At 36.2% G+C, this 24,566-nt stretch overlaps 1 protein-coding gene across 1 annotated transcript in view; it reads right to left on the bottom strand.

The window, feature by feature from the left end:
* LOC127423928 (phosphatidylinositol 4-phosphate 5-kinase type-1 beta-like) overlaps positions 1 to 24,566 on the bottom strand; it is a 69,375-nt gene that overhangs the window by 10,415 nt on the left and 34,394 nt on the right. Inside the window, exons 6-11 of the mRNA XM_051668629.1 lie at positions 15,849 to 16,001; positions 14,344 to 14,640; positions 1,391 to 1,581; positions 566 to 649; positions 380 to 428; positions 177 to 261 (exon numbers count right to left, since the gene is read on the bottom strand). Of these exons, the coding sequence (XP_051524589.1) occupies positions 177 to 261; positions 380 to 428; positions 566 to 649; positions 1,391 to 1,581; positions 14,344 to 14,640; positions 15,849 to 16,001 (859 nt within the window). The remainder of the gene's footprint in view (positions 1 to 176; positions 262 to 379; positions 429 to 565; positions 650 to 1,390; positions 1,582 to 14,343; positions 14,641 to 15,848; positions 16,002 to 24,566) is intronic.

Raw genomic sequence — 24,566 nt, 5'->3', positions numbered from 1 at the left:
AACATTAAACAGTCTGTGTAAATGCATCTAAATGCCAGTTTAAATGCAGCTTCTGTCCCACCTTGGCAGTGTAAAGATGGATCTATTGACCCAAAGATAGCATACAGGGCTAGTTAACACTCAATCTAAAGACACAGCCATGCCATGCAAACAGAACGAACATCTTGTTGACTTACGCTGAATCTTCCTAAATACTCTGGTGCTCATGAACTTGAGAAATCTGTTTGCATAGAAACTCGGTCTGTGCACAGACACAGTATCCTAGGAGAAAGTGAATATGAGAGAATACAATTAAACAGGGAAGCGTCTTTAATTACCCCTTAGTATGAACAGCCTATACATAAGCACAGAGAGCAGAGATATGAACCAATAGACTTACACCATCATAGACGAGTGCCTTCCACGAGTGTTCCAACTTCTTAATGAATCTTGAGGCGAAATGAGAGTGAGAAATATTGTTAGGGATAAGGGAGTTTATGTAAAGAATGGGTAATGAGCTAAAGTGATGCCAGCTGACATGTGACATGCTATTTGGGTTTTTGGGTTTGTTGCATGGTAGGCTTACCTGTAAGACTGTAAAATGTCGATTATGCCTAGAAAAATAAGTAGCTTCTCATCCCTGTGTGTTCTTGCAGGAATACCGCCCATTCTGATGAAAAATAAACATTTGGATATTATGCTAACATGCCGTGGTCACATTTCACGCTAAAATAATAATAATAAAAAAAAAAAAAAAAAAAGTTACTTTGCATAAAGAAAATAAAGACTATTTTTACTTTATTTTACTTTTGACATTTTTCTTCATTTTGTTGTTTTTACATTGATTTTTTAATAGATTCTCAGAACTGTGTTTTAAAATTTCTGTAATACAATGATCAGCATAAATTATGGGCAGTATGGCAAATACTACCATTATGTACAAAAACTAATACTCTTATACTTTAAATAAAATGTGTTCTTTTTTCTTTTTTTTTTTTTTTGCAAATAGTAATGAGAATTGAAAGGGGAAATGTGCTTAATTGTAATGAAAATAATTTCACAATGCAAATATATATATATATATATATATATATATATATATATATATATATATATATATATATATATATATATATATATAATATATATATATATCTTAATGAATCTTAAGCAAATTATAATTTCTACTTTTTCTTTTTTTACAGTTTGGGGTGAAATATTACCTGCAATTCATGATATTCTACTACACAATAATAAAATAAATAAAAAAATAAATAAATATATAAATACAGCTAATAAAACCTTAAAATCGGTAATTAGCAACCAATATGCATCACGCTGTTTATGTGTGTATATTCACAACATGTAAATTATGAATATATATGAACAGCTAAAATACTCATGAACTCACGTGTCATCCGTTGTCAAGGCCTCAGCTGCTTTGCCATCCCCCTGAATTGACTCCATGGCAGTGGAGTAAAGAACTCTCTGTGCTACCGTTCTCCTGCCATCCACAACAGTGACATCTCCTCTGTGACTTTGGTCCAACACATGCACCCCTAGCAGCAAACTGTAGTCCATGATCTTAAAACTCTCCAGCACCTGAACCACATACAAAACACTTTAAATCAGCAGTCAGTCAAAAAAAAAAAAAAAAAAAAAAACACAACATTGAACACACTGAATCTCATGCAAAATACGATTTGTTCTTTTAAATCAGAATCCACCAAGACTGCAGCATCTGTTTGAAACATCTGATGTAGTTTACTAGTTGGATGGTTACTGATTTCATTATTTATGAATAATCATTCAGTGAATTTTCAGTATTTGAGATTTAATCCATGCATGAGTCAAAAATCAAATCTCACGTCAAGCATTAAATGTGAAAGTAAAAAAAAAAAATAAAATCTGAATTAAATAATATTAAGGTGAAAAGGTTCAAATATGCACTGACATTACAGCAAGTTGTCTGTTTGGGGAAAGTCTGCACAGTACCTCAAAAATGAGTCAGACGACAAGTGTCATTTATGAGTGGTGAAGTACTACCCACTTTAAACAGAGTATCAGCATTAGTCATTAATAGGTCACCAGACAAAAGCTCTCTGGAGATTACTGGCTAAAAATACCCATAATGCACAAAAGGAAACGCACAACAATATTCCAAATTACAAATGAACTTGTATGTGATTTGACAGAACACAAACTACTCACGGTTGTTAGTGTATGTTTGAATCAAAGGTACGATTCATTATCAGCATATCATGTAATTAAATTAATTAAATGATATGCTGATGACAAACTCAATATTTCGTTTGCTTTATTTTCATATCATTGAACATACCCTAAGGGGTCATTCACAAAGTGTTCTTGTATTTCTTCTGCACTATATTTTTTATGCATTTCTTCCATATATTTTGGTATTTATTCATGAGTCAAGGGGCATGATTAATGCGTTACATAATCTGAATACTATTAGGCCTATAACATACTATCAGACCTATACATAGTTTACTTAAATGGAACAAGCCCAGACAAGCAACTAAATACAAGCAGTGAACCAATAATGGGTTGAAAATGAAATCAGTTTTGCATGGGGCTCTTGTTCCACTCATAACCTCCATATTCAAATGCATATTATTTGAATAAGGACACACACAAAATCTTGTTTTGCATCCTGTCAGGAACACCTACAGTAAAAGCCTCTAAATGGCCCCTAGATCACGGTAATACCTGACAGAGGCCGCAGTGGAAGTTAATTCATCCTAGGGTTTAGGGCGGCAGTCAACAGTGACGTGTTGTCATGCCACTACTATATAAAAAGCACATTTTGACAGGATGCAAAGATCAAAGACATACACCCAGCTCAGGTTTGTACAGAAAAAGTATTGAAAAACAGTGCAGAACCACGCAAACCACTTTCGGTATGAATAGCCCCTAACTTGTCTGTTTACATGTCTTTGAGTGTGAGCATGTATATGCGGAACAAGTTACATTAAAATAAAAAACATATTATATATTTGCCTATATTTTATATATACACAGTATATACCACATATATGTATATCTACACCAGTCAGCCACAACATTAAAACTACCTGCCTAATATTGTGTAGGTCCCCCTCGTGCTGCCAAAACAGCACCAACCCGAATCTCAGAATAGCATTCTGAGATGCTATTCTTCTCACCACAATTGTACAGAGCAGCTGTTTCATGTACAACAGTAAAGAGAAGACTCAGGGGTGCAGGCCTTATGGGAAGAATTGCAAAGAAAAAGCCACTTTTGAAATAGAAAAACAAAACGAAAAGTTTAGAGTGGGCAAAGAAACACAGACATTGGACAACAGATAATTGGAAAAGAGTGTTATGGATCTAAACCCCATTGAGGTTTTGTGGGATCAGCTAGACTGTAAGGTGCGTGAGAAGTGCCCGATAAGACAGCCACATCTACGGCAAGCTACAGGAAGCGTGAGGTGAAATGTCACCTGAGTATCTGGACAAACTGACAGCTAGAATGCCAAGGATCTGCAAAGCTGTCATTGCTGCACGTGGAGGATTTTTTTGATGAGAACTTTGTAGTTTAAGAAGTTCTGACATTTTTTCAAATTGTAATAGTAATTTTTCACGTTATTAATGTCCTGACTATTCATTGTGATCAGTTGAATGTCACTTTGGTGAATAAATGTACCAATTTCTTTCCATAAGAGCAAAATCTGTACATTATTCCAAACTTTTGGCCACCTGTGTGTGTGTGTGTGTGTGTGTATATGAACCCAAAGTTATACTCGAAAGCCATCCCGTTAGGCTTGGGTTGGATAGCAGACCTCTAAGAGATGACCAAAAAAAAGAATTAAAAAAAAATTGAATTATTTAAAATGCTTTAAACTAAAATGATTGTTTTGCAGCACTTTAGCACAGACATCTAAACTCCTCCTAAATATATAAGAACCAAACTTTGAACATAGTTCATCAATTATAGTATGTTATGAAAGATATTACAAAATGATTTGTTTATATAGCATTTAGTTCCTGATCCTTATTATGCAATTTGTGTAAACCTGGGCAAAAATGGGTGTTCCCAACCTAATACATAGTGTCTACCCAAGTATTGTATTTGTAAACTGGTGAAAACGTTTAAATGATTTGGGCTGAACTTGTAGTAAAATCCTCATTGACAAAGATTTTACAATATAACTTTTTATGGTCAATAAACCACAAATCTTTCCTTGAGCAGTGATAAATGACAACACAGACTAAAAAATCCTGCCACAGGACATAACCACAATAGGCATGAGGGGACGACAAGGCTAATGGTGCAACAATTACACACTGCACCTTTAAATTTGATAACTTAATCTTGAATATTTAGTTACATCCTTGCACCATTATTCAACTAAATCCCTGTAACAATGCAAATCAGAAACACAAGTTACTAGTTATTGTACTGAAGCTCTTCGGTTGATTGGTTATTATAGTGCATGAAGTTGCAATTTCCTTTATATAATAACAGACAGATGTACAATATGTACTGGAATCCTAAATACACCAGCAGTTCTCTTTTTACTGTAAATAGTGAAGAATTGCAGAATTTTGAAGCTCTCCAAAAATACAGGCATCATTATTTTTCATGTGTCAGATACAGTGAAATGGCATCTTTATTGTCAGCCTCAGGTCATTAAAATAAATGCTTAAACTTTTCCGTTCACTAAAGAGAAGGCATTTAGACACAGAGAAGATAAACGGCTAAGATATGCTCTAAGCATTATTGAAATCCCATAAGGGCTGATATACTATGTTGATTTGTAATGAGTTGCACATTAGAGGCATTAATGTCTCATTAATGTCTCGCTGTTCTCGATTCTTATAGATTCAGTGTGTTGTGCTCTGCAGTCGGAGGCTGTAAAACAAGGGTATGTTGCTTACTCAGGAAAAACTTTCTGCTTAGTGTTCAGTTTGTGCACAGGACAAGCTAACAAAATCTTAGAGTGGACACTTAAAGTTCTTATGGGAATTTGTTTGGATTGCAAAGTGTGCTTCCTTGCATCATGCACAATGCTCATTACACAGTGTAAAAGGGAAGATAGTGTAGGAAAAAAAAAAAAAAAAACAATATATATATATATATTTTTTTATTGAAGCAAAAAAGTTATCCAACACCTATATAACCCATGTGAAAAACTAACTGCCCCCTTAAATCTAACAGCTGGTTGTGCCACCTTTAGCAGCAACAACTGCAACCAAATTCTTCCGATAACTGGAGATCAGTCTTTCACAACGCTGTGGTGGAATTTTGTCCCACTCTTCTTTGCAGAACTGCTTTAGTTCAACCACATTGGAGGGTCTTCGAGCATTAACTGCATGTTGAAGTTCCTGCACAGCATCTCAATCAGGTTCAAGTCAGGACTTTGACTGGGCCACTCCAAAACTTTAAATTTGCTTGTTTTGATCCATTCAGAGTTGGACTTACCCCTATGCTTTGGATCATTGTCTTGCTGCATAATCCAGTTGCGCTTGAGCTTCAACTCACAGACTGATAACTGGACGTTCTCCTTAAGAATTTTCTAGTAGAGAGCAGAATTCATGTTTTCCTCAATTATTGCAAGTCGCCCTGGCCCTGAAGCAGGAAAGAATCCCCACACCATCACACTACCACCACCATGCTTGACCGTAGGTATGATGTTCTTTTTGTGGAATTCTGTGTTTGATTTACGCCAGATGTAACGGGACCTGTCTTCCAAACAGTTCCACTTTCGACTCATCAGTCCACAGAACATTCTCCCAAAAGGTTTGAGGATCCTCAAGGTGTATTTTGGCAAAATTCAGACGAGCCTTAATGTTCTTCTGGGTTAGCAGTGGTTTTCGCCTCGTCACTCTTCCTTGGATGCCATTTTTGGCCAGTGTCTTTCTGATAGTGGAGTCATGAACAGTGACCTTTATTGATGCGAAAGAGGCCTGCAGTTCCTTGGATGTTGTCCTTGGCATTTTTGTGACTTCCTGGATGAGTTGTCGCTGTGCTCTTGGAGGAATTTCGGAAGGTCGGCCACTTCTGGAAAGGTTCACTACTGTGCCAAGTTTTCTCCATTTGGAGATAATGACTCTCACTTTGGTTCTTTGGAGTCCCAGAGCCTTTGAAATAGCTTTGTAACCCTTCCCAGACTGATGTATTTCAATCACCTTTTCCCTCATGATTTCTTTCGACCTTGGCATAGTGTGCTACTGGGTGAGACCTTTTAGCCAACTTCATGCTGCTGAAAAAGTTTTATTTAGGTGTTGATTTGATTGAACATGGCTGGCAGTAATCAGGCCTGGGTGTGTCTAGTCCAGCTGAACCTCATTATGAATGCAGTTTCATAGATTTGGGGATTTAGCTTTAGCAGTTAACTAAGGGGGCAAATAATTTCTCACACAGGCCCAGTGGGTATTGGATAACTTTTCTGCTTCAATAAATAACATTATCATTTAAAAACTGTATTTTGTGTTTGCTAAGATTGCCTTTGTTTTATGTTAGATTTTATTTGAATTTTTGAAACAATTTAGTATGAGATATACAAAAGACCAGATGAAATCAGGATGGGGGCAAATACTTTTTCACAGCACTGTGTGTGTGTGTATATATATATATATATATATATATATATATATATATATATATATATATATATATATATATATTCGAAAGTTTATAGAACTTAACAATTTCAGAACATCAAAGTACACACTTAGGCTATCTGTAAAAGTCTATGATATTCTTAAATGCTGAAGTTAGATCGTAGCTAGTCTTAAGGCTAGAGTATACTTTATTTTTCTACGTGCCGTTATGTCTTGCATACGGTTTAGTGTTCTTGCCTTTCAAAGTATGCCGTATGGCATGACTGCTTTGTAATTTGCTTTAGTAAACAGCAGGCACATGCACAGATGATGCACACATACGCTGACTGTCCACGTGTCTTGAAAAACTGGGCTGCGCGTGGACAGTCCACGATATTTACATTTCTGACACTAGATGTACTGTAGGTATTGTTATAACTGAAAAGCCACACATGTCGTACAAGTGTATTTTTGGACTTTAATGTTTTTTTTAGATTTTGACCTTTACTGTTGTTATGGGAATAAAAGGAACATTGCTAGTTTCAACATTATTTGTACTTCAGACCTTTGTTTAGAAAAACTAGCTTCATACCATGTGACCCACAGTTTTTGACCATTGAAAATGGGTAAACTTATATATTTTTTTAGATGGAGCACCATATCTCTAGGATTGAACCATATAGGGTCCTATAAATGAAGATTAAAAAAAAAAGAAAGTTGGTTTAGAAGCAGAACCTAAAAGGATAAGATATCTTTGAGTTCCTATAACTGGTTTCTGTAGCTCAACTGGTAAAGCATGATGCTAGAAAACCTATATCATTTTCTGGGATTATATTTTTGACCTATAGTTTATCAAATTTATATAAAAAAAACAAACAAAAAAAACATTGATCTCTACAAAATTATTAATTATTCAAAAATATTTGGCATTTTATGGCTTTGGCTTTCATCATCATTTGTTTATCTTTTTAAAATATATATATATATATATATATATATATATATATATATATATTTTTTTTTTTTTTTTTTTTTTTTCAAAAACATTTGGAGCCGTGACACACGAAATGACCCAGGCCTTTAGCCTCAGACAACACACCTCTATTTTACAGTGTTTTCTGTATAACTGTTTGTGAAGACTGCCACTCCCTCATTCAAATAAATTTCTCTTCACCGAGCTATTACTGTCGTTTCTATTTTAGATAACCCCATGCCTAAACAGCATGTAGAAACAAAATGAAATGTTGTTGGTCCCTTACGCAAAGAAAATATATTTCCTTATATATTAAGGCTCAATATATTAAATAATTTATTAGTATATTCATAATTATATAGAATAATATATAATAAATTACAATATACTGAGTAATACATAAGGAATTGCTGCTTTTCATATATTGGGAAATGTATGACAATATATGTCCTTATATATTGTAATGTATGTCATTTTATATTCAATAATACACTTCATAATATATAAATGTGCATGTGTTAAATGTAGTGTGTGCTTAAATATATTTTAACGTGTGTTGTACATAGTCACTTTTATATGGAAATATGTATGAGCAATATATGTACAAAATTCTGAGGAAATATATACTGTAATATATATCCATATACATGTATGTGAATATTTATGCAATTATATATTTGTAAATATATACATATTGAGTATAAATACATTTGAACATATGCACTATATTTTAACATATGGGAACATGTTAAATATATATACACAAATCTGAGAGAAATATATTCTGTAATATACATCCATATGTATCACACACACACACACACACACAGTTGTGCTCAAACGTTTGCATACCCTGGCAGAAATTGTGAAACTTTGGCATTGATTTTGAAAATATGGCTGATCTTTTATTTAAGGATAGTGATCATATGAAGCCATTTATTATCACATAGTTGTTTGGCTCCTTTTTAAATCATAATGATAACAGAAATCACCCAAATGGCCCTGATCAAAAGTTTACATACCCTTGAATGTTTGGCCTTGTTACAGACACACAAGGTGACACACACAGGTTTAAATGGCAATTAAAGGTTCATTTCCCACACCTGTGGCTTTTTAAATTGCAATTAGTGTCTGTGTATAAATAGTCAATGAGTTTGTTAGCTCTCACGTGGATGCACTGAGCAGGCTAGATACTGAGCCATTGGGAGCAGAAAAGAATGGTCAAAAGACCTGTGTAACAAGGTAATGGAAATTTATAAAGATGGAAAAGGATATAAAAAGATATCCAAAGCCTTGAAAATGCCAGTCAATATTGTTCAATCACTTATTAATAAGTGGAAAATTCAGGGATCTCTTGATACCAAGCCAAGGTCAGGTAGACCAAGAAAGATTTCACCCACAACTGGCAGAAGAATTGTTCAGGGTACAAAGAAAAACCCACAGGTAACCTCAGGAGAAATACAGGCTGCTCTGGAAAAAGACGGTGTGGTTGTTTCAAGGAGCACAATACGACAAATGAGCTGCATGGTCGAGTTGCCAGAAAGAAGCCAATGCCACAAAAAAAGCCCGGTTCCAATATGCCCGACAACACCTTGACATGCCTCACAGCTTCTGGCACAATGTAATTTGGAGTGACGAGACCAAAATAGAGCTTTATGGTCACAACCATAAGCGCTATGTTTGGAGAGGGGTCAACAAGTATTGTGCTCCTTGAAAGAACCACACCGTCTTTTTCCAGAGCAGCCTGTATTTCTCCTGAGGTTACCTGTGGGTTTTTCTTTGATCTTAAAAATCTTTTGATCTGAAGGCGTATGCTTAAATGTTTGAAATTAGTTTTGTAGACAAAAATATAATTGTGCCACCATATTAATTTATTTCATTATAAAACTAATTTAATAAAACAAATTTTTGAAATTGATGACTTGGACCAAATAATAAAGAAAAGCAGCCAATAAGTGCCCAACATATATGTTTAAAAAGCATCCCAGGGTGATACCTCAAGAAGTTGGTTGAGAAAATGTCAAGAGTACATGTCTGCAAATTCTAGGCGAAGGGTGACTACTTTGAAGATGCTAAAATATAACACACTTTTGATTTATTTTGGATTTTGTTTAGTAACAACATAATTCCCATAGCTCCATTTATGTTATTCCATAGTTCTTATGACTTTACTATTATTCTAAAATGTGAATAAATTATAAGTGTTTCAAAACTTTTGACCGGTAGTGTGTTGGTGTGTATATATAAATAATGTGTGAAAAATGTAAAAAAAAAAAAAAAAAGTTGAAGATTTTGTCCAACAGTTTGAAATACTATGTGGAAAGCAAATCTGTCACTGAATTTACATTTATGTGTTCATTTGCCTGAATCTGTAAAGAATTGGGTACCTTTGTAGGCATATTGGGAATATATTTGAGACATTAATACTGTATGTAAACCCATGCGTTAACTGAAGACAAATTATTTGTGTTTCAATAAAACTATTACATGTAAAAATGTAGTACAGTTTGTCTTGTTATTGCTATATATATGTTTTTATATGTATCAATATATAGCCATACATGGTTCATGCATATATTGCAGAATATTGAAAAATATAAGCACTAGATTCCCATACATTAAATACATTTTCATATATCACATTATATTTTCCAATATATTCACATATATTTTTGTTTCATAAGGGGTTGCCTTGCATGTTGGTCTAAAAGGCCTCTTCCTAACTTAATGGGCAGTTCTTAGCTAGAATAAGCTGTGATTTGGATCAGACTTCCAAATCAAAACTCTGGCTATGCCAGACTAAATCACAGGGAGTTCTCGTGGTCTACAGTGCCCTGACTTTCACCAAACATGGTCACTATTGTATAAAACTTCAGTTCTCAATCTTTCCTAACCTGGCCCTCTTGTGACTTACATTACAGCTGATCCTTTTAGCTGTTCAGCGCTCATAGGGGCCAGACAGAAAGTACTTGAGCTGCCAAGAAAGAAATGTTGCCTTTTCAGGAAACGGACAGTTATAAATGGAACGCTCGGTCTCTAATCTTTTTAACAAACATGTCATGTCTGGAATGCCACCAAAATGGCAACATTGTGAAAATTGTTTGTTGGTAAACAAAATGAACAGTAAAAAATTCATTTGGCCAAGTGCCAGCCCTTCTCAAGAATTTGAGAAGCACTAGGCGGCCACAGACTGCCGGTTACTCAGTTCAGCATTAGGCCACATTGGTTTGGGTAATTCAGTTACTTGACTGTTTACTTGTAGTTTGTTGTTAACCGTTTGGTTTGATGGGAAACCAAGTAGTAAAATAAAAATGAACATATCAGATGCAGCATTTGTCCTTGGAAGACACTGCATTCTGGTTTCAATACTCCATGTCGACAACCGTCTTATGTCTATTTTTATTTCTATGAAGAATTTTAAGAGAATCATCTGAGACACCAGATCACAACCGTGTATTTATAGGAGCTATTACCTGTAAGCTCAATCGCAAGGTGCTAGCAACACAAGGTCACAGTTTTGATTCCCAGGGAATACACATACTGATAAATATTAACGCTTCCGATTTCACGTGTTAATTCAGTGCAACTAATTATATAAAAAATTATGCATTAAAAATATACATAATTAATCATACCCCTATCGGAGCAATTCAAGCTTAAGTTCCACCTTCATGTTTTCAGAAGGGAGCAAGAGGTGCAAATGTAACTATAAAGACTGCAGACAGCTCAAGATTCAATTCAGAATGCAGGGGTAAAATATATTTTTACTTGAGACAGCGTCCTAAAATGCTGTGTTTGTGAGGCAATGCAATCATGCATCGTGATGCTCCAAAAGCGTCTGTGTACTGTACATAGACATGCCTTACAAAGCCCTTATAATAAATCTCCCTCGGACAGACTGAAGAATTCAATTGCAAAATGGATTGCTAAGGACAGTAGGCCAATAATTATGTTCAATAATATGGAAAAACAATATTGCATTATAAAGCCACTTTTTATATTGCCTAATCAATGCTTTACTTGTATGCCACAACAATGTATTTAATTCTCTGAATTATTATATTTATTAAATATGATTATTTATAATAATTTAACATTATATAGAATTTTTTATTTGGGGGCCTTTCTCTACAAATATGGTTACATGCAATTAATTTAATGAATTAATCAGCAAATCAAGTAATTCATTTGATTAAAAATTTGAATCGATTGACAGCCCTAATAAATATACATCTTGAAGGCACTGTAAGTTGCTTTTGGATAAGTGTCTGTCAAATTAACAAATGTAAATCAGTAGACCATTACGCATGTAGTTTGGCTACATCAGTACATTTTCTTGGAAAACAAAAGACTGTTTTTCTATGGTTGTCAAACACTGTCATATATCATGGAATATTACAACAGACCATGGAAGACAAACACATTAAATGTTCACAACAAATGCCTCAAATTAAGCACTGATGGAAATTGTCTAGGAGGGAAAATACTGCCCGATTGTTTTCAAAATAATCTCATGGAAAAATTATGCGAACAACAACAGTATCTACTAGACCATGTCGAGAGCATGATATTCTGAAATAGAAAGGAATGCCAGACTGGATTTATGCGGTTTGTTTTCCCAGCTGAACGGAGAGGTTGCCACTCGGCACATTTTAAATCTGTTAATAAGCTACTGTGAGGCCGTAAACTGTCATGAGCTTGTTTTCCATGAAACTGTGGCATCTCCTCAGAGTGAGTACTTGTGAATAAGGACGAGAAAGAGCATCATTTTCATTCGTTAGAGGGACAGATGACTCCCTGAAGTCAGCATTGGGGAAGCTACTTTGAATCTATAGTTTCCCAAGCTATAAGCTACTCATAATTGAAAGTAGTTAAGGACAGTTCACCCAAAAATTTTAATTGTCACCATTTACTCACTCACAAGTGAATACATTTTTGAACTGGTTCGTTTACATGAACCATCCAAATAAACTGATTGACTGAAAATAAATCAGACTCTCCAATGTTACATACATCATAAGCAACAAGATCACACGGGAAGTCTGCATGTTGTTTGCAAGAATTCCAGTATCCTAGGATCGGCCACATAATGCCGACTCACTGACAAGTACCATCTCACATCAGACATTTTTGCATGAGCTCGAGCATGTTTACCTTCCCTTGTGGTGCGACCGGAAGCGCATCGTGTCAGCAGTGTTGGAGACCCAGGTTTGGATCCCGCATTGAAACCAGGAAGTAATAGCATTCACATAATCAGTGATGAGCTTGACAGAGATTGCATTTTACCCCTAACATTAAATGTTTACTCCACTGATGGTTACGTTTAGGTTTGGGTGTACGGTTTATAAAGCATGCATTCCTCTGCACTGCATTACAGCCTATACAGCTGAAAACAACTAGCTTAAAATCTCACTTTTGTTGCCCCTCTGTGGATCTTTGAAAAAAAAAAAAAAAAGGAGCTCACACATGCCCATACAGCCAACAGCACTTATCACTTTGGCCACAGGGGGCGGTGTTTCGAATTTTGGTAAACAGACCGATTTTAGTTAGTCAACCTACTGTTTCCAGTTTCACTGTGAGGGGAGTCTGGAATATGTGATGATTCTAGGAGAGCTCATAGGTTACTACATCAGTTTGCTCTGTATGTGCAATACATTGCAACAAAAACAGCAATTTAGAATTTGTCACACTTCACTGTTCCTTGTAGCATGAAAAAGCACTGCGCAAAAAGTAGCTTGTAACTGGAAAACCTACACCATTTTAAAAAAAACAGCTAAACTACTGTAATGCTACTTGAAATGCAGTTCAGTAGTAATGTTGCTACTTACAATCTTTATCAATGGTGCTAATCAGGAGGGGGGCTCTGGACAAAAATGCCACCGAAAGTGACAAAAATGCCCCATAATGAATTCCTCTAAGGCCTAATTATACATAATATTGTATACAGAGTTAGTATAGTTGATGTTGATTGAACTTTATGGGTAAAAGGTAAATTCTCAAATCTAGTTATTGATGTGTTAATCAACAGAATAAATTGTATTTGACATAAAAGGATCACACCTTATATTTTTCATTTGGTTCAAATCAAATCCAGAGGGCAAATGTTGCCCTTTAATAGAACAGCTAATTTCTGACCCTGGTACTGATCTATATAAAATCTGGGGGAAATCTAAACCTACATGGTATTTCTGGAATCCCCCAAATGTCATGTTTCCTTTCACGGACAGAAAAACACATGCAAGAACATAAAACACTCAGTCCAGATGATAAAGTTTAATTAAATCTAGATTGGGCATCATAGAATCTGTGGCACACAAATGTGGCAACTATATCTTTGTTTCTTAATTGTGCTCTTCTGTCAAAAACAAAAATGGAAATCACTACTGAAAACCCCATCTTAAAACCAGCCTAAGGTGGTTTGCTGGTCTTTGCAGGCCACCAGGCTGGTTTCCATGGGTCAGACTGGTCTAGTTTGATAGTAGTTTAAGAAGGGTTTTGGGCACTTGTCAGCTGGTCAGACTAAGAAACCAGCTAGACCAGCAGAAAACATGCTCAGCCAGGCTGGTAGACCAGCCAGACCAACTATGACCAGCAAACCACCTTTAACTGGTTTAAGATGGTCTTTTTTGCAGGGATAGTACACCATCTGGGCACCTTTGACATACCAATTTCAACGTATTATGACGTACCAATTCTTATCTTGAATACTATTTAGGTAGGATTGTGTGCAAAGTATGCGAATGGGGATATGCAACTGAAATCCAGACCTGACAGATCAACAGGGAATCAGAGATTAGCCCACTCACCCGGCAGTCTCGCTGTAACGTTTTCATAAGGGCGTTATAAGTCTCTGTGTCAAAGTACAAGCCATCGTGCATGTCCACAAAGTCTAGGTCTTTATATGTGGGGCAGGCCTTTTCCCGCTCTTTTCGTGATGCCCGCCTCTTGTACGTGGAGCCTTTCAGGTCATATTTGTAATGCATCTTTAAAGACCGTGGTAAAACATTGTTCATAACCACAAGACGAATGTTGATTCCTCCAGACTGAATGCAGTAAAGCCCATAGAACTTGGGTAGGAGAGTCCTCGGGTTCTGATTGAGGTTCTGTCCAAACAAATGGAAAGAAATGACTTTGTTAGTCAAACTGAAACTCAGCTTCATTTGAATTTATAACAGCAAGTCAGATAATAATTTATGCAGCTGAGATTAAGGGATAAGTTCCCCCTAAAAATGAAAATTCTTCCACGGGACACAGAACCAATGACATTTGATCACATGTGTCTTGTGACCAACCATTATTGATGTCAAACATGACACAATGCATTTAATGGTGCCATATTTGATTTGAGAGCTACACTGTAAAAATTGGTTACCTTAAGGTGCTATTTCTATTTGATCTTTAGCCTTGATTAGTTTTGTTGGTGTAACCTAATGAATTCAGGTTGGTTAAGGGATGTAAATTCATATTTTTTTACTTGAATCAAACCAGTTAATTTAGATGTTACCACATGAAGCAGATTTTTTAGATGAACAGTCCTCAAACAAAGCTACTGTACGGTATGGTTTTAGAGGACTCGGAATATAGCGCACAATTCATATGGACCACTTTTATTGTACTTCTGTTTTTTGTTTTTTAATTTGATATCCCTAGTCCCCATTCACCTTGATTAAATTGATTAAATGGAAAGAGCAGCCAAGATACTGTATTCTTCAAAAATTCACCTTGAGTTCCACAGAAGAGAGAGAAAGTCATACACGTGGGATAGAAAATGATAGAATTTTCATTTTTGGGTGGACTATTCCTTTAATGAGTATGTAAACACAATCTTTTCTTTGACTGGTCCAGTTAGTTTCCAGCATAGATGTCGTGACTATACCAGCAATGGTTACGCAACACATACAAATCAGGTTTGTTAGCCATTCATCTATGGTTATTAGCAACAGTGTTTACACATCATACTGAACTGGAATGGCTGGAAAAAGAGACAGAGGACATATGACCTGTGTAACCTGGCCATTAAGAACTCCTTTATAACAATACCATCTAAACAATCTTGATAATCAATGCCAAAATACATTTATCATCATTTTGAACAGTATAATTTTAAACCTTTAGTGTCTAAATACTTGGTAAGGGTGTGAGAGCTTTCTTTAAAATAAATGCCACTTTGATATTTTGTCTTATGCAATGACATTAATACATTTTTATCTAAATACTTTGTGTCCAGTGTATAAAGGCAGCTACTGAGGTAAGTACCTGTTTCGTGCAACCCCTCTTTACTGGGGAGAATAAATGCTGTAGTGAGACCTACCATGTAGTATCCTGGAAGCAGTTTTTGTAGAAACTCCGCCTCCTTGTGCTGGACAGTTTTGATTATGAATTCATCGTCGCTGGTCAGGTAGAAGAGCGAGCCGCTGGCGCCCGGATTAGACAATTCAATCAAGGGCTCTTTACAAATGGAATACTGCAGAGAGAGAAATTAATTAATAGCACAAAATTAGACAGGCAATCACAGGGTTAGCAAGGATAATTTGTTTTGGGTTTTTTTAAACATGAAATTCTCAACTCCACAATTTCTGCAATTCAGGTCGTAAACCTTAATGTGCAGACTTAATTCAAAAAATTGTTTAGTAAATAATTTCAGACTTCAGTCTGCTATTTAAAGTCTGTAAACTTTTTTAAAAATTAAGTCAAGTTTAAAACCCTTCAATTGACCAGCAGTATACAGTGATAGAATGACATGACCCATTTAACATTTTTAAAATACAATTTGTCTCGTTAAGGCTAAATTTTATAAATAATTTCATGTATCCTAAACACACAATTAAATATTCTGCGTGATATATTCGAAGTGATATTTACCTTGAATTTTCTTTGTTTTCTTTAAACATCACTTGTCTCATATTTCACCTCAAGCATGCTCTTCACTGATACTTTTGTCAACTTATTAAACAAGTACACTAACTTTTGAGGGATGAAAAAAAATTGGGGGTAAAATTATTTGGTATTGGGGAATCCCACAACAGTTTTACATTTTGAAAAATTGATAGAACTCATGTTCACACAATACGTAGTAATAAAATTAAATAGTTTATTTCACACTTTGTTTAGATCAGTTTTAAACACGTAATAAGTTAATAACGCATAATGATTTTCGTCGTTTAAAATTAGAAGTCTGGGTCAGCAACAAGGCTTAAACAAAACAATCCATATATAAAATGCATTTGAAAAGTACCAAAAATAAATGAAGGCCTGGTAAAAAGTTTCCAAGTCAGTTTGAATATGACCATCATAAAACAAAGGAAATCGGAAATCTGTTAGTTTTAATAAAAAAAAAAAAAAAAAAAAAAAAATCAACCTCTGGTTGTTGCTGCCGAACCAAAGCCTACAACCTAAGCTTATCTACAACTTTAACACTATTCTTTTGCTGCCTTGCAAGCACTGCCATTTCCTTTAGGAAATGCAAATCTAGTCAAGAATTAGGAGAAATCTGAAATGCACAAGTCTACAACAACACCAGCATGTGCAATTTATAATGAGGCACCCTGGGACATTTACTAAAGACCAACAACCGAGAGCATTTTATATATCTGCACATAACTTCAAAAACAACGCATAAATGAACAGGAGTAAACACAAAAACATTGAAATATTGTTTAAACATCACTCATAAAAGATCAGCTCATTGACTGACATGTTTGTGACTGTTTTATGGCACTATCCCAAAAAAAGGTTTCTTACACACTGAAAGACAACCTTATTACTGTCTGCATGTCCCACAGTTTAAATAGGGTTCAGTAAAAAAAAATGACAAACATTATGAGGTCTTAAAGCAAACATTTTTACGGAGGTTTCTGTGCTGGAGAAGTTCCAAGGACAACAGCGAGGACAGCATTGAACTGAGGCCAGACTCTCACATTCAGAGTGTGCCTAATGAAAGTCACGTTGTACCCCGAGCTCAAACACATGGCCATTTGCATGTACTTCTGCGAGTCATTGCTTGTGTGCGCGTGTGGCTTCTTAATTAGCTTGCACTTCCTCTGCCCTATCCTGCATAATTACAAAAATGAAAACAAATCAAAGTCTTTCTAGCATGTCAGTCAACTGTTGGCCTTCTTTGGAAGGCTCTCGGGAGGTTATTTCCAGTCATGCCAGTGCAGCTCCTATCTACTTGAATGGAGAAAGGCCAAAATCTCAAATATGGTTGGTCAAGATTACGATCAAAGAACATATTTCAAATCAGCAATAAATTCTGACAATACTGGAATCATAAATTGTGATTCTCTCATATTACGCTAAAAAACGGCTTGTATAGCTAATGCGCATACGCGTTCTAGAGTTGATTGACAGGTTATGTCTGTATCTAAAAGGTGATTGGCTCTTTTAACTGTAAGGCGGGACTTCCTTTCTACATCCGTTGAGTGCTCAGAGCTGCTTGGTTGAGAGTTCCAATTTCTCCCATTCATTTTAATAGAAGTGGCCTGTCTCTGCTCAATAATCTCTGAACAAACTCAAGAAGCGGCACTTTATTTCTTCATCTTTTGCCTCACCCATTCCTTTATTTTAGTACTCCATTTTTATCCATTTCATCCTTTTCTCATTCCTATTTTATAAAGACATCCAAAAGTTTAGTGCCCAATTACAGTACAAAAACATCTACATTTTGAAATGTATTGTTGTACAAAAGTACTTCGGAAACACAGTAGTGCGTGCGCAGCCGTTGAAAAATGCCTTGTGTATTTGCAGTATGTATGCGAATACTACAGTATTTTGTAGTCTCATGAACTCATGTTGCATGTGAGTGAAGGTCATCCTGTGCATTAGGAAAATCTGCATACTGTAAATGAATTTTACATTCTTTTAATTTATTATGAGTAGATTGGCAAAATGTAAAGTTTAATTAAAAATGCAACATAACCATATTTACTTATGTCTGAGATGATAACTAGATAGCACAGACTTAAACATGCAATGCAGCGAGGTCATAACAATGTTTCATATTAGGGTTTTAAATATTTATAGTTGCACTCTGCATACTAATAATAGTAGGCAGTATGCTAGTATTGCATATCAAAGGACTTAAGTACATTAAGTTTCTCTGAAGTATATCTAAGGTAGTTTTGTTTCCGTTACCACTATTGTGCCCTTGGTTCATGCCCACTTTATGCATAAATATATTTCAGTGTGTGGCCATATGCAAATATTAAGGAATTCCCATGTGACTATGTAAATGTGCAAATGCAAAATTAAATCTTTAGCTTTAAATTTGTATTATGTAAAAAGGTAGTCCCCATGTCGTTAGTGACATCATAAAACCCGACATCTGCACTGCACAAACTCAGCAGTCCTGGCCTCGAATTTCTCTTCCTTGATATTATCGATTGCTTATGCTCATAGTTAAGATCAGGGATTTCAAGAAACCCCTGACCCTGTATTAAATTTATGATTATCCATTTTCCATGATTCCATAGACTTACATTTAAGGACAGACCCAAGCCATAATTAAGGACCAGAATTTCATCGAGACTAGGGGGTGGACTCTTTTGACAGACCAGTAGGTAAGCAACAACCTAAAACCACCCAGAACATCCTGGCAACCACCTAGCAATGCCCTATAAACTGGAGGCGGCTTTTTGCGTGAGCAAGCACTACTCAATAACTTTTGTCTAATGCAAGCTGAAAGTAGCAGACAGTAGATTCATTTAACTGGGGGTGAGAGTGCAGGTTCAAAAATTACACGGAAAGACCAGACTTAACAGACACCTAACAGTGATACTGCTCGGATGGGCTAATTACACACCCATTAGATGTTAAAGAGCACAGGAGGCAATTAACAGCTCGAATGAGATCAGGCAGGCAGCATTTTATGTATGAAGCCACCACCTCAGGGGCCATTCAACCAGACACATTCTTATGTTTATTTTAACTTCTGTCTTTTGATGAAAATGTCATTTAAATTTAGTCAATATTTAAATCATGTTATATTCATTCATTTTAGTCAATTTGGCATAGTGAAATGGCATGGCTTATAATTTGTCAATGAAAATCGAAAAAAACATTAGTCAACTAACATTTTTCTGTAATATGACTGAGACTTGATTAAACGAAGGAAACAAACACAGGCGTTTCAAGTTGCGTTTTTAAATTAGTTTTAAAAATGCAGCGTTGCTGCGTGAGACGCAGTCTCAAAGTCAAAGACATCCATCTAGCACATGTTCACATAAACTATTAAAAACTGTACAAACAGATGTAAAAATTCATTTGGTGTAAACAGCCCCGATGGTTTCAGACAGACTTACAAAAGCACAATAACATAATTATTCAAGTTAACTTTAGACATAACCAAGCAAATATTCATAAACTGTACATTAAAATAAAAAAGGGAAATTTATAAATTACTTGACTGCATTCAACCGCTTATTCAGATGGCAGTATTCAGAGAACGTGGATACCAATTATGCCATGATCGATCGAACTTCCTGTCCGCCATTTTGAAATCCTTTAAAAACCTACTTTTTCGAACTCCTAGAGCATTTGTCAGATTTTAACCAAAATCTAATCAGACCACCTTCAGACCACGCTGACAAAAAGTTATGGATTTCGCGTTGATAGACCAAACCGTTTTCATTTAACAATGAATTTGATGGCACAGAGCCTGAAAACCATTCTGGCACCATCTTGGCAACGCTTTGGCGTATTGACATGAAACTTTGTGTCTTCATGACTGCACCTTGACCACACCATATCAATTTGGTGATAGCACCACCTGTTGGTCAAAAGTAATAAGCTTTTATGTCCTAATGCATTTGATAGTATTCATGGTTTTTCAACCATTTTGCCTAAAATCATGACCAGATTGCTTTACTTATTTTTTGCCATTGTTATGACTAATAATGGTTAATGTGCTTGGCCCCTTAATTGCTGCTTGCAGCTATATTTATTATTCTACTTCTGCCATGGAAGTCTATGGCAGCCCATAGAACCGTTCATGGGAAAGTTATGAAATTGATAGAGGACATTCTAAACTGTTAACACAGCAAATTTGGAGTGTCTAGCTCAAACCCTTTAGCGCCACCAACAGGTCAAAGTTTCACTCATGTTTACGTCAATAACTCTTGAAACGCAAGTCCTAGACAAAATTATTTTTTCCCCTGATTCCAGAGCTCATGCCGAGTCGAAAGTATACCATGGTTTCAATTTCCGCCCGACAAGATTTTCCACCATTTTGAATTTTCAAAAAACTTTTTCGGACTTGTCCTAGGTCATTCATCCGATTTTCTCCAAATGACGCTTCAACGAATTAGACGAAGAACATGCTAAACTGGACTTGAGGCTGTATCTCCGCAATGCTTAAACGGATTTTGACGAAAGTTGGTATGTGTCATGGCCATCATGCCCTGAGGTGACATGCAGTGTTTCGGCACAGTGCCCCATACTGGTCAAAAGATAAAAAACTGCTTATAACTGGCTTATAACTCTTAAACACTTTGGTGAAAAATCAAGAAACTGGTCTCTAGATTTAGTGCGACATACTGAGTCGAACGATACCCAATTTTCCCATGTCGGCCATTTTTGGCGTCTGCCATTTTGAATTGTCGTAAAATGCTGTATTTTGTGAACACATTGGTGTATTGTTACGAAACTTTGTGTGATCAGCACCATGCCCTGAAGGTGCTGGAGAATTTTGGATCTGGCACCACCTAGTGGCCAAAAAAATTCAATTATATAACTTTGTGAGCTTATTACTTTTGATGGCATTGGTCTATTTTCACGAGACTGATCTCGCTATGTTCGTAAGGACTTGCCGAGCGCAACGATACCATATTTGCAATTGTTCGCCTTATGGCCTGTTGCCATTTTGAAAAAAGTTCTGAAAATACTTTAGCGAATTGCTTCTAGGCTGTTCGACTGATCGGAACGAAACCACCACTAGTGAAATCGCTCTAAGCAAGTTCTTTGAGTTATTGAGCAACATGGCAAAATTTCGATTGTAAGTGCCAAAAACAGGCAGATGAAATTAAGTTGTCTCCGCTTTTACGTAAATGGATATAACTTAAATGGAATGAGATATTTTCACCAAATTTGACACTTATACACTGCGTGCCCAATTATTAAGTGAGTATTCTGATCTTATTATTTCCATGCACATTTTCCAACTCCAAACCATATAAACTTATGCTTATTGGATTCAAAAATTTTCAGGTGGTATGTATTTGTGTAATGAGGGAGGGTGTGGCGAAAGTGACTAACACCTTATATCAAGGTGTGCATAATGATTAGGCAGCTTCATTACCTCAGGTAAATTGGGCCAAAAAAAAAAGAGATTTAACTGACACTGAAAAGTCAAATATTGTAAAATGCCTTTCAGACAGATGCAACACTCTTGAAATAGCTGAACTATTGAGGCGTGACCACCGGACAATCAAAAGTTTTGTTTCGAATAGTCAACTGGGGCGCAAAAAACGCATGAAGAAAAGGCGCAAATTAACTGCAAAAGACTTAAACGTGAAGCTACCAGGAACCCAATATCCTCCAATGCTACCATATTCCAGAACTGCAACCTTCCTGGAGTGTCCAGAAGTACAAGGTGTCAAGTGCTCAGAGACATGGCCAAGGTCAAGAAGGCTGAAACACGGCCACCACTGAATATATTCACAAGCTGAAGCGTCAAACACATGAAGACAGATTTTTCAAAGGTTTTATGGACAGATGAAATGAGAGTGACTCTTGAAGGACCAGATGGATGGGCCCATGGCTGGATCACTAATGGACACAGGGCACCACTTCGAGTCAGGTGCCAGCAAGGTGGAGGAGGGGTACTGGTATGGGCTGCTATCATTAAGGATGAGGTAGTTGGACCATTTCGAGTTGAAGATGGACTGAAACTCAACTCTCAAACCTACTGCTAGTTTCTGGAAAGTACATTCTGCAAGCAGTGGTACAGGAAGAAGTCCTCAGCATTCAAGAAGGCCATGATCTTTATGCAGGACAATGCTCCATCACATGCATCCAAGTACTCCACTGCTTGGCAAGCCAGCAAGGGCCTCAAAGATGCCCAAATAATGACTTGGCCCCCTTCCTCACCTGACTTAATCCTACTGAGAACATGTGGGCCCTTCTCAAACATGAGATTTACAGTGAGGGAAGACAATAAAACCTCTTTGAACAACATTTGGGAGGCTGTGTTTGCCGCTTCAGCGAAAGTTGATCGTGAACAAATCAAGAAACTGACAGACTCCATGGATGGATGGCTCATGGCGGTTATTGAAAAGTAGAGTGGCTATATTGGTCACTGAATAATTTTGAAAGGCTAAAAATATTATTTAAATTTTCATGTGTTACTTATTTGTTGCATCTACTCTAAAAATTGAGAACAAACAATTGAGTTGGGAAATTACTTTTGTTATTTAGTTGCCTAATAATTGTGCACACTTATATATTCCCCTGAGAAAGACAAAACTCACTTTTTCTTTGTTAAACATTCAAGTTTGAGGTTCAATTACATTTTGGATTGACTGAGAGCATTGTGTTTGTTAAACAATAAACTTAATCCTGAGGAATACAATTTGCCTAATAGGGCTCAATCTGAGAATACACAAAGTTGCGGGGCTTGGCCATTTGGTGGCGCTGTAACAGGAAGCAATGTGGAAGTGGCTCGAACCATGGAGCCATTGGTCCAATTGACTTCAAAATTTGCATGCAGTGTCTTTGTCAGACTTTCCATCATTGACCATGAGCTTAGTCACGTATCTTGATACATAGCCACCACTGGCCAATCAGTGAATTTCATTGCGAGCACTCCAAACAGGTCTCAGGGCTGTATCTTGGCAACGCTTTGGCCTATTAAAACTAAACTTGTTACATGTGATGACCATCATGCCCCGATAATACCAGAGCAGTTTCGGAACAGTGCCACCTACTGGACAAGAATTCTGAAAAATAGCTATTTTTAGATATTTTTAAAATGGATGTTTTTTTAATCATTGAACACTTTTTCTAACTCCTACAGCATTCATCAGATTCTAACTTAAAACGTGTCATGATTCTTCTTTGGCTGCTCATGCTGCCGATAATGGGCTTGAGGGTATTGCTCCTTGCAGTTATATTTTGCTACTGCATTTTAAAATTTGTCACGACTTGACAAGTACCAATAGTGTTTTGCATCAATGACATCAAACCTGCCGCTTGGTATCCAAAGGCGACATTATCAGATTGAAACACCAGCATGAATTTTATTTGAAAGTTCCAATGGAGAGGTTGATTATTAGTGAATAACAGCTGAAATCTGTCTTTTTCCTCACACAAAGCTGTCATATGGCTTCAGAAGACTTTGAAATTACAATTTTATGGTACTTTATTTGATCCTTTTTGGAAGTAAACTGTATTAAAAACAAAACAAAAAAAACAACATCTGATTTTGTATACGGAAAACCAAAGATTGGACATTCTGCCTAGCATCTCCATTTGTTTTTCACAAAAGTGAAAAAATAATACCGTTTTAAAACGACATGGGTTGAAGACAAATTTCCATTTTTTGGTTGAACTATTCCTTTGAAGGGGTCATGGCATGCCTTTTTATTATTCTAAAATTGTCATTGAGGTTAACTTGTAATATTATTAAAGTCTGTCAGAAACGCTCTGTTTTGGTGCTGCTTCTCCTTTAAGACTTGACAGTAACCCACTGTTGCCCACTGTTCGGATTGGCTCTCTGCTCTTGACTGACCTGCTCTCTCCTTGCCATCACATTGCTCAATGGTACTGGGCGGGGCATGCAAATAAAAAGGTAAAGTAGGCATTGATGTGTTGTGGAGGTGGTCAGATGCAAATGTCTTCCACAGTGTGACATCACAATGTGGAGGAAGAAGAGAACAAGTCGTTTTTGCAGCTTGGTTTCAACAATGTTCGTTTTGCAGTGAAGAGGAAGTTTTGAATTCTGAAACTTACAGTTTGTTTTTACAGTACAATGACCTCTTATATTTTAAAAGATCAAGGAAAATTTGATTCCTCATATTGTGACCCCTTTAATAAA

This window comes from Myxocyprinus asiaticus, chromosome 33 (genome assembly GCF_019703515.2).
Source record: "Myxocyprinus asiaticus isolate MX2 ecotype Aquarium Trade chromosome 33, UBuf_Myxa_2, whole genome shotgun sequence".
NCBI lineage: Eukaryota > Metazoa > Chordata > Actinopteri > Cypriniformes > Catostomidae > Myxocyprinus > Myxocyprinus asiaticus.
Note: the sequence above shows the minus strand (reverse complement) of the source record. Positions and strands in the feature narration are given on the sequence as shown.